Genomic DNA, 12060 nt, shown 5'->3' on the forward strand with positions numbered 1-12060 from the left:
TTTGACTGTAAAAAACAAGTGGTGGTAAGAACTAGGCATTCAGGAAAGCTACAATATTATTAATTCAAATGTTTATTAATTTTTAACCTATCCATTTCTTCACACAAGACTTTTTAACAAATAATTTGCTGTGGTGAAATTTATAAATATAATAAAGTGACATTTATAGCAAATTACAGTGCATTCTAAAACAGGATAGTATTAATTTTTAAGAACAATTAAAGTAAAATGTGGATCATAGGGTAAGAATGCTGTACAATTTGTTTTAAACTGGAGGAATAAAACCTCAAGAAGTAATGTATGAATTTTTGGGAGGGTGAAATCGTTTTTCAAGCACACTTCCTCATACACCACTATTAAAAATGCAGAAGAGTATAGGAAATTATGATTTAAAAATTACTGTAGGTTAATTGATCTGGAAAAATTTCGATTTTTGGCTATGATCTGTGATAAAATCTCACCATCATTCATTTATCAAAATAACAAAGGCTCTTTGAATGCTGGCTTTCTCCCCTCTGAGAAGTTCAACACCACCAAAAAGGTAAATGCCACAATTTCTATGGCAACCAGAGAGTGATCTAAGACAATACTATCCTCTATGGTTTATAATAATAAATTGACATTGAAATTATTTCTTTTAAGAATGAAAAACTCCTGGATATCAAATACAGAGCAAAACTTAAGGAAATTCTATTAGGGTATGCAATGTTGTAGACTCATTCTTTCTAACAGGTGCACAATGGTTGCAATTATTTGGAAATCCATGCAAACCTGAAAGGGGATTTGAGGGGCAGGACAATACTTTGTTGACAGCCGCTACGAACATGAAGAAGAGCTTGGTAGTACTATATTGTGAAGGAAAGATACTCCAATAGTGACATATCCGAACTGGATGGCTGTCATTTACTTTTGATGCTCAACATTCCTGAATACCCCATAGCATTTTGTGAACTTACAAGCATATTGTTGGTTATTGTACCATGTAATTTATTGCATCTAATGTAAACAATTTTATATTTTATTCAAGCGTTCTGGTGGAAGCATTATTTCACAAACAATTGGCTTAGGATCCTAAGTACATGAAATGTTCTAAAATATAAAATACACTACAGTATTGAATACTGGGTTGAAATTACTATGATGAAATGCAGGTACTCAAACTTTTAAATGATACTGCAGCATAGGGTTAGATCTTTAAAATGTAAGTCAAGCAATATGTTGTGTGATGTTACAGTCTTTTAATTTACAATTAGGATTGAAATAATGCTTGCTCTAGGGAACATGAGTTAAGCATTTTCCTTGTTAAAATAATAACAACAGAATCCTGTGATTAATAATATAAGATAGAGCAGATTAGCCCAGGCAAATGGTGAAATGTTTTAAATTATGGGGCTGTTCCACAACACATTTGGTGTCAAATCACCTGTATTTATCAACTGAGTTGAAGATATTGAACTGCCAAGTTGAAATATAGGAAACATCAAGGGAAGAAGAAGAAAAAAAAGCTGCTAGTGTAACAGGCCATTGCCTGCAGATGCACAGTGTTAGATTAGTTGAAGGTCATAACCTTCCACAAGGATGCTAATAAGAACTTTCTCAGCTAGTCTACCTCAAAGTTCTTAGCAAAGGAAACATTAACCTAGGCATGTTATGTCAGTGGTTTCTAAATATTACTCTTACAAAAGATAACTATAAAGTTGATATCCTTTAATAATAATGCTATATTAAACAATAAGAGTGTAGAACCTACAGTGAAATGTGAGGAATAAATGTCCACATTATATAAATGAGAAAATTACATGTGTAACTACAATCACAGGTGTGTTTCATTAAGGATGGAAGAAGTCCCACAAATTAAAATTGTTTTATGTAAAGTTGAACTGTTTTGGACTTTAAGTAGTATATTTGATAGTATACTATGGTCTACTCATTCTGATGACACATATACTGTATCACATAACCTTACTGGTATATTATGTATCTTCAGTAAGCAAGACTGGTAGAAGAAATCTTGGATTTCTCTGTAATCTAGACAAAACGTTACAGTAACATTATACTAGGACTATGTATCATGCCAGAGTTCTTTACCTTTAGATTCTGTTCATGCATGTTGTTGATCATGAAGGTAGAATTTAAAATATCAGGCTTTTTCTGCACTGATGGGAACACCAATCCGGAAGGACCAACAGGGCTGCGTTGGGCAGGTCGTTCAGTTGTTGTGAAGGAATCATTTGAGTTGTGCTCCAACAGGAAACTCTGATAGCAGATAGTCAATGTTGTTTGGTTACTCAAAAGAGGTTGCTTTTGACATCTAGCAATACTAGTGAATTTTACATCAATGGACAAATTTAAAAGTACCTAGCAGCTATAAGTTAAGTCTATTTTATGTTAAATTTTTCATATCTATACAAATCTGAATTTTATTTGCACTGAAATTTGAATTTTTCTGTAATAGATGCCAATCAAGTTGAAAATGCATAAAATGCCCAGTTTTTATGTAATGAAGCTGAAATACAATTTTAGCAAAGAAAAAACTCATTTCTATCTACAGTACTATTCTTATTAATTATACAGTTTACATATGTTTTGACATTTAAGTGACATTTGTCCCCAAGTTGGGGAAGGTTTATAGTGTACAGTACTGCACTTTAAATTTCATACAATTACGAAGCTTACGGGAGTGAAAAACTAAACTACAAAAAATTCAGTAACGCCGATATTTGCTTATATATATAAGGTTTAACTTATTCACAGCTCTCACTTTAAAATAATACATAGATATTTTAAAAATGATCAGCTTTAAACTAGCAGTAACAGTCATATGAAATGTATACCATGACAATAAAGATCTTTAAAAAAAAGTTTATCAACTACTTCATTAAAAGGAGAAATTCCAGTATAATTACCAAGCCAGTCAGAGCCTGAGGAATCTAAATATCTGTGATAAATCTATTGAATTTAAATACAGTGTAATGGTTTTATTGGATCAACAGAAATTTCTTTAACAGAACTTATGTAACACATCCACTGACAGTTTGAGAAATTATTATAAGAAATTTCGTATGTAGTTTCTATGCCTGGGTAACCATTCAAGATAAAAATTTCCACTCTTTTTTGGTCATGGTAATCACTTCATTAGTATACAAAACAAGTTCCATAAAAAAATGGAAAGGATGCAACCCAGCAACCATTTCCTTAATGTGATCCTAAAAAAGAACCAAGTATCAGCCAAAAGCAAATCCACCTCCACTTTCTAATAGTGACTGCTTCTAATGTTAGTTTTTAATTATAATACTCCAGAAATAAACCCAATGGAAAAAGGGAAAACCAGTAAGGCTAAATGTCATGAGGGCTGCAGATTGATACAGAATTTAAGATACGTTAGTAGGAATGGTCAGAGACTATATAATAAACCTTTCAGTCTACACAAAAAGCTTTTTCCAGCATGTCTAAAAACTTAGGTACTCACTTGTCCTTGACTTCAGTTCACAAAGAGGAACATGGAGTGGAGTTTGCACTCAGTTTCAAGGCAATAGTGCACATTCCTTTTTAACTGATGTGCAAGAAACTTATCCATTAGCCTATTCATTTATCACTTGTTTTATGATGTATGTATTCGAAAAACGTCAACATTTGTATGATATCAGTCTCTAAAAGCATTTTAAAACTAAGTACTACTATTGGTTTTAGGTCAACATGTCTTTTTCCATGATAAATTGTTTACTATTTCATCCATCATGTAACACATTTTTGGGCAATGTTCACTACAAGGAATATGACATTACTGAATTACATTTGTGGTGATTTTATTTTTTGTCACATACAATATTAGTTCTTTGTGACTAAGTTACATTGGTTTCGTTTTATGAAATTTACCTGGTAAGGCATTTCCACTATCGATATGGAACATCGGTTTATTTACCATAGGTAAAAACAATCTCACACAAAGTAGATTCAAATTTCTTTCCATATCCAAGCTAACATATGTAAACTGGTGAATATATTTCTAAATGAAAGGTATGAAACTTGTAGACGCACCTGAAATTACATTTAGTTTTCTTATAGTACATTCATCGGCCATTTAAATAATGAAGAACAACCCACTAACCTGATCAGCAAGATCACCAGGAGGGTCATCAGCTGGTGTGTCATCTTGAACCTGATGCCCTTGAGTGGAACGATGCAAGAGAGAAACAGGGTTGATATGATCTCGTGAAGACTTATTTTCTCTGGGCATGGTTTTAAGCGTTTTTTCAACCTGGGAGTAAAAGAATATAATTTTTAACTAATGAATTACTACTTAACACCTGCAAGAGGGAAAAAATGATTTACTTAATGGAGAAAATGCCTCAATAATGACAATGCTCTATGTCAAACTTTGTTTATGAAATGGTCATCATGTTTTGTTTAATGTGGTATACTGATCTGCAGTGCCATAGATATATGTAGGTACATGTACAATATAGCCTTTTGCACCACCACAATTGGTCATGTTTCTCACCACAGCAATGCACACTTATTCTTGCACAGTATTTAATGAATAAAAAACTGGTATGTATATCTGAACAAATGTATATTTCATAAAATATATACATATATATATATATATTATATATTATATATATATATATATATATATATATAAATATAACATTGTCATTTATAGTGTCATTTTTACTTTGAATTTTAAAACAGTTTCATATTGCTAAACTAGGTTTATACTATCATGAATACTGTGAGGTTTTCAACTTGAGACAAATTAGTAAACCTTTGTTATGCGAACTAATTTCTTTCGCTTTCCTTCCTTCAAAAACTCTATTGATAATGAATATTTATTCATTTCATTTTCCTAACTTCAAGAATTCTATTGATAATGAATACTTATTTCATGCAAAGGGTTTGCAATTCATCACTAATGCCAATATACTCAAAAACACAATCATGCAAATATTAAAATAAATTATGCCACAGGAAATAAAGCAACGAAAGTTCTTCCTTCTTCACCTGGACAAGGTTTTGAATAATATGGTTTGCTTTTTCAGTAAGGTCATACTGAATGGTGGAAATTGCACGTTCCTGTCTCTGGCTGGTATTCAATAACTCTTCACTCTTTGGCACAAGTACATCCACGGAGCTCTTGGTACCAACAACCACATCCCAAACCTGTGAACAATGTAATATATTAGTTTTCTGTTCGTCTGTGAACTCTACTTTGTGTGGAGCTACTTGGTAATTTAATTCATCATCAGAACAATCAGTTACAGAAGAAACACTCATAATCCCCAAGCTTCTTAAGCACAGATATTTCTCGGATCTTAGTAAATGTAAGCATTAAACATACCTCTTCCATTTTCTCCCAGACGGTTTCCATAGGAGACATCCTATCAACGAGGGAATCGATTTTGGTGCGCCTTGGAACCACTTGGATTGTGGTGTTCCAGCTAGAGGAAAACATCATTAGTACTTAAATACTTTCAACTACAGTGGTAGTTAAATAATCATTTGATAAAAAAACTAATCTAATTATAATGAGGTATTTATTTGGAGGAAATATAATCAGAAATGTTATCATGCAGAATGCCATTACCATTAAATGCTAAAGCTTTTCATATGCAATTTTAAGATGAATGGGAAGGAAGACTGCAAATAAAAAACCCAAACTCACACCTCTCTACTAATAAGGTAGCAGATCATGTGAGAATTAAAGACACTACTAATGGGCTGCAAATTAAATGCATGCTACTATTTTGATCTTACCTTGGTTGCTCTTGTGGAGGCTTATCAGTAGTAACTGGAATGGGCTGATCCTCCAAAATGGCTGCACGGACTTCGCCGACAGAATCTGCTAGCTTTTCCAGATCACCAGAAACATAAGCCATGTGGATCTGAAGTCTCCGGTCCATGGAATTGACGGAATCTTGCACGATGTCCATTGACTCTTGCAATCTGGTGAATTCGTCATTCTGGAAGGAGTTCTATGCGATAAAAAGATCAGTTAAAACCTTCATTAAAATGTTTTGAGGAGTATGAAACTGAAAATGTGAGAAAATCCCTTCGTGAACCTCCGCAGACAAAAAGGGGTAAGAGCAACTGAGGAATCTGATGATCTGTTTACCCAAGAATTTAAAAACCTGATCTTTCCATTTTCTCTCAACTGTACTTGAGATTTAATAAAATGCGAAGTAGTTAACTTACCTTTTCAAGCGCCTGGACTCTGGGAACCCCAACACGATAGTTTTCTGAGGCCGAAGCAACCAGTTCGTCTTGAGGAAGGGAAATTGAGTTGCTGTCAAGTGCTTTCTGCATGGTAGAGAGCTTCTTGTCAATCCTGGCAACATGTTCAGTGAGGAGGAACAACCGTTGCTCCATCAGGCTATTTGTCAAGTCTTCCTCTGTTGATCCACTGGCACTTCTTCCGTTGTTGCTTCTGAATGTTTTTGGGTCCAGCAACCGGTTCTCTAAGAGTTGCGCCATCTGGAAGATTAATGAAGGTCTCGGGTAAACTCACTGACCAATAAACGCTATCTGTAGCGTGTACATGAAGCTCACACATATACTATATATTCAGACACAGGTAGTGATACGTACCAGTGGGAGCTCAGAAAAGATACTAGAACTCAAGTAATGTATGTCCTTCCAAAGAACTGAAGTAGTTGTCTTTTTATCTAATAGTTTCAAGATCTTTCCGATAAAACAGTGAAGGAAATTCGGGTATTTTTTTGGTTAGATATGCCAACAAAAACAGTTAATGAACTTAATATGTGTTCTTAGTAAACTGATAACTGTAATGAAATTTACCTGTATTTTCTAAATATATGAAAGTAAAGTGTAATATCCTAGTTACATGTTTCATTTTAACACGAATTACATAAATAAGCCGATTGTGTTAGATTTTGTGTGTGATTTGGTGCGGTTACTTGGGAACGACATTTTCTTGCTATTGCATGGCATCATATATCCATAACAAATTTTAATTTGTACATAAAATAATTGATCGAGCTATCAGTAGGTCTGGACACTGCCTCCCCCTCCAAATCTTTTCATACGTGTTTCTTGAAGTACACGGAACCCATTTAAAATTCTTGAGGTTATTCTTGATTGCAAATTCACTTTCGCGAAACATATCCGACCTCTCTCTTCTTCAACCACACACACACACACACACACAAAATAAATAAATAAACAAATAAAATAAAATACAAATCGGCCAATAAAAAAGATTTTAGGAGACCTGTCCATCTTGAGAAAGTGTTTCAATTCTTATTTCTTCCATATTTTGAGTACTATCTGTACCCCTGTTCAGACTTCAGCAGCCAGTCGACTTGCGTCATTAATTGTTGGGCACAAGCAGGGAATCTTCAGACTATATAATCAACACGTAATATTTTGATTACCTCTTGCCTCTTCTTCGCTGAAGTACAATGCCACACACTTTTTTAGAAGTTTTATTCCTGTTGTGGCCAAATTGTGGAATAATCTTAATCCTACGTTTGAACTGATGGAACTTCAAAAGTTGAAACTTGAAGCAAATGGTTTTCGCTTCTCAGCTAAGCAGGCTGATAGGAGTCTCACGTCATAGTTTGTTTGTTTTCTTAATATTATATAGGTACTTATCTATTTTGTTATTTTCTAATTTGCTTTTTTGTTATTTCTCTATTATAGTTTATTCCTTCTCTATTTCCTTTCCTACAATGGGGTACTTTTCCTACTGTGGTCTTTGAACTTGGAGTTGTTGAAGATTAAGCTGCCCTTATGCCAGCACGGGTTCTTGCTCGTAGAGCAGTCCATGGTGTTCTGCTTTTCCAGCTTGGCTTGTAATGCCGCCGCCACCCCCCCCCACCCGCCCCAATGCCTATTTATATCTTAGTTTTTCCTCAAGCTTCCTTTGTTAAGTGAGGTCATTTTCAAGACTTCCCTTAAAACCTGATCGGAATATGGCCAGAACTATTCGAAATGCTACTTTCACCACCATTTTTATTACATGGACATGTTTATCTTGCTCAATTCTGAAAATATATGGATACAATTGTGTTTTTAATTTCTACTGATAATTCAAGCTGTGCGCTGTCGACTCGACTTCTAATAAGAATCCGCAAAATTCAAGACTTCTATTATTTGATGTGGTCCGCAACATAAGTCTTCTGAAGGAGGTCTGTCTGGCGTTCCTTTCTAGTATTAGATAAAAGCCCGTTTTCCCTTCTTGAAGATATAATATACACAGAGTATACAGTAAAGGAAAATGGAGAATAAGAGGTTTAAAAGGTGTAACAGGAGGAAAACCTCGCAGTTGCACTATGAAACACTGTTAATGGAGGTGGAAAGTCAGATGGAAGAGAGAATATGAAAGGAGACACAGTCAAAGTAAATGAAAGGGGTTGCAGTTACAGGTCGAAGGGACGCTGCAACCAAGACTATACTTCACCTGCGTGGTGGTATTGAAGTTCACAGCAAGACGGGCCTCCATAGTGTCTAATCTCCGGACAAGCCTCTCGAGTGCCCTGTCCATGTTCTCCACTCGACGCAGTTTAGTCTCCAGGGTCGTCAGAAGTACTTCGAAGAGATTGAAAATGTAGGGATCCCTGAAAAGAAAACGCGAGAATTAACATCCATCTGACTGAAGGACTGGAGCGCAGACGCTAACACTGCATCTTATGATGGCATTAACGTGGGAGAAGGTGATCACCAAAAGCATATACTATGCCGACACGCTTCTCTAATGTTTACATACCCGGAATAATCAAGTCCAATATCTACTGGTACGATACACTAGAAATTGTTGCCGAACAAAGAATACAAACCCTGTTGTATATCATATTTAACACGCCTACATTCACTTTACAACTTGAAAAACTTTTTCATTTCTTACGTGATTTCATAAAAAAATAAGCTCCAAATTTTCTAGTGAAATGTAAAACAAACTATAAAATGTGACAGATATGTGGTTAAAAACACAGTTGATTTCATACCTAAAACTGACGTCACAATTAAGGGCATGGACCTCACTGTAGCATTAGGTCAAAACATGAAACAAATATTTAAGCAGCACGTCAGATAACTCTTGTCCTACATTACTGCACCTAAAGGTCGCCCTCTGTTACTGATGTTTGTTCAGAAAATTGAAATAAGTCATATGTGTAATAAATACACACACACACATATATATGTATATACACTATATATATAAACATATATTGTGTTTATGTCTGTACATAAGCCTTGGTTAAATGATGTGAGCAAAATTCAAACTGCCAGAAAGCGAGTTTCAGTCGCAGCATTGTTCAATTTACCTGGAGGGATGAGGTCTACACATGCGATATACTGACCATGAAGGGAAAAAACAATTATCGTACATCTGGAACAGAGGTCTTCACTATATTAGGAGATCGAACCCCTTTCACTTTCTTTTGGAATCCGCGGGCCATTACACAGCAGTGGGACTGTGTGGGATTACTGGGGCACAACTGACACTTATAATAAAATCTAACATGTGATCTTGATAAAAATGATGGTATTGCAGGTTTCAGTGGTGGTGATATGGTAGTGATAAGGTTGAAAAGCATGATATGAATACTTGAGTATGATGCATGAGTCCGTACGAGCAAATGGCCACAATGACTGCGCTCGCAACCAATGGCAGAAATGGCTGATAGAAATAAACGAGATACGCGGTGAATGCTTCCCTCAAAAAAGAAAATGAGTATAATAAGCGCAATCGTGGCAACATCAATGAAATACTACTGATGTTAAAAAGACAAATAACACAGTAACACTGTCATTCATGGTCGACAATGCAAGCGTTAATCCAGTGACAGGAACAATCGCGGTGATTTGCAGTTCTATGAAAATCCGACCACAAAAGCCATTTGCCGAGACATTCGGTAACCCAGCGCATTCTGAAAGACAAAGAAATAAGTAAATATTGACGAAATAACCAAGCTATTAGTCTGGTCAGAGCAAGGACAAGAAACCAACTACGATCTTAATAAATAAGCACTAATATTTTTCAACCCTCCTATGGTTGCATACCGATAGAATATAGAAGGAAGGAAAAAGAAAGCATAATAACAATCACTATTGCAAGAAACGAGATTTGAAAGCCAAGTTCAAAAACGTTAGGGCAAGGAACAGATAACTGCACGGAACTGACATAATAATAATAATAATAATAATAATAATAATAATAATAATAATAATAATAATAATAATAAACTCATTCAGCTTCCGCGGTACTACAGCTGTTACTGAATTCCCACACTACGCTGCGATGAGAATACACTTGGTCAAAGAGAGCCCGACAGCACAACAGACGACAAAAACTGAACTTCCAATACACGATATCAATCCGAAAATTAAGTAAAACCTTTGAATCAATATCCCGAGAGAGAGAGAGAGAGAGAGAGAGAGAGAGAGAGAGAGAGAGAGAATGCTTGGTGAATTACTGTGTACGAGTATATCCTCAAGAGACAAAAAGTACAAGAAACCATTTCCGATGGGCAAAATCCTTTAAAGAAATATAACAAAAAGGGCCAATGGAGTATTTTACACATTATTCCAGTGACGAACTAAAAGAGTTCTATCTTTCCCGAGATCTATTAAAAACAACAGAAAAACACAGGATTACATTAACTATAGATGAAATGTACTTTCAAATACCAGTGTAAAAACGAATCGAAAATGTACTACTTTGTCGCTAAAGAGCCATCTTACACAGCATAAGCGGCATTACTTCTGGACTTATTCAGTGACCGATACATAGTACCTGAAGAAAACAAACTGTTATGAGAGAGAGAGAGAGAGAGAGAGAGAGAGAGAGAGAGAGAGAGAGAGAGAGAGAGATGAGAGAGAGAGAGAGAGAGAAGAGAGACTATGACTTCAACCCCAATGGAGACAATTATGGAGATGATGCCAATTATACAGCAAGGGACGGGAGCCTTGTATGAGAGAGAGAGAGAGAGAGAGAGAGAGAGAGAGAGAGAGAGAGAGAGAGTAAAATAAAATATGTAAATACAAGTAAACAAATTATACTCAGTAATCTTGCGGGTTTCTTTTTACATCTTCAGAACTCATAATCCCGATGAGTAATAAGAGCAGGCATTATGCTTATGGAAGAAGAGTGGTGTTACGGATATTGATAGAGAGATAAATACTAAAGTTTAATGGAAAAATCCATAAAAAAACTAACGAATCACACCACCACCCCAAGATCACGGGAAACTGATTGCCAGAAGACTGATTGGTTTTGAGAGTGACCTGGTGTTACCACGCAAAAGGTCATCAACGCCGAAAACGAGCATTGTTAGACTGACAAATGAGATTTAAAGTAGAATCCTTCTATTGATATAAGGCACTCCCCTCAAATAACCCCACCTGATTACCACCAACAGTAAATAATGAAGTCGTGTACTTAAGAAAAAAAAAGAAAAACATTGTCGTCCTGACAGCGCAACGTGGCAGAGCTTTCATGCGTTTCTTGCGACGAGAAGAAGAAGAAAAAGCCAAGACTCGAGTCTCTTTGTTCCTCTGTTGTAAAAGATCTTTTTTTCTTATCCACTACTTTTTTTTTCCTTCTCCTTACAGGTGGGTACTTTGAGAGCGTCATTTGCATTCCACTCTTCCATTCTCCGTCCGGCTACCTCTCACCACCGTCATCTCCCCACGAAGACTTCCCATTCTCACCCTTTTGTTGTCATTTTTCCCTTTCGAATCACTTCTTCGATTATTATCGAAAATACGCGCGATACACGATAATCGTCTCGCCCTAATTTTTGATGTGCAGTTCTCGACCATTGTTGCTTTCGAGTATTTTTTTATCCAGTTGAATGAAGAGGAAAACTGAAAGGCTGGCTAGCTTGTGCTTATTATTTTCTTGTTTTCTTTCATTCTATTAGGGAAATGAATTGACATGTATCGTTGACAGTGCTCTGCAGCATCGTTTTATGTCTTTTCACTATCTTTTGCATTCACAATTCATAGGTTAGGGGTCATGGCAGCCAGAACGCGATAAATTTCGATCGCAAATTAAGAAACAACGGAAGAATAAAAGTCCCAAGAAGCAACAAG

The 12060-nt window shown here is 35.6% G+C and overlaps 1 protein-coding gene across 4 annotated transcripts in view; it reads right to left on the bottom strand.

Annotated features, from left to right (window-relative positions):
- The window catches only part of LOC135211965 (uncharacterized), a 934916-nt gene that overhangs the window by 17748 nt on the left and 905108 nt on the right, over window positions 1-12060 (bottom strand). For 3 of the 4 annotated variants that reach the window (XM_064245221.1, XM_064245222.1, XM_064245219.1), the window contains 7 exons: window positions 8423-8579; window positions 6196-6474; window positions 5758-5975; window positions 5342-5441; window positions 5005-5163; window positions 4109-4258; window positions 2089-2256 (listed from right to left, as the gene is read on the bottom strand). In XM_064245221.1, coding sequence (XP_064101291.1) covers window positions 2089-2256; window positions 4109-4258; window positions 5005-5163; window positions 5342-5441; window positions 5758-5975; window positions 6196-6474; window positions 8423-8506 — 1158 coding nt within the window. In that variant the 5' untranslated portion in view covers window positions 8507-8579. The remainder of the gene's footprint in view (window positions 1-2088; window positions 2257-4108; window positions 4259-5004; window positions 5164-5341; window positions 5442-5757; window positions 5976-6195; window positions 6475-8422; window positions 8580-12060) is intronic. The other variant, XM_064245220.1, reaches the window with a different exon arrangement.

This window comes from Macrobrachium nipponense, chromosome 40 (assembly GCF_015104395.2).
Source record: "Macrobrachium nipponense isolate FS-2020 chromosome 40, ASM1510439v2, whole genome shotgun sequence".
In the NCBI taxonomy this organism is placed as follows: Eukaryota; Metazoa; Arthropoda; class Malacostraca; order Decapoda; family Palaemonidae; genus Macrobrachium; species Macrobrachium nipponense.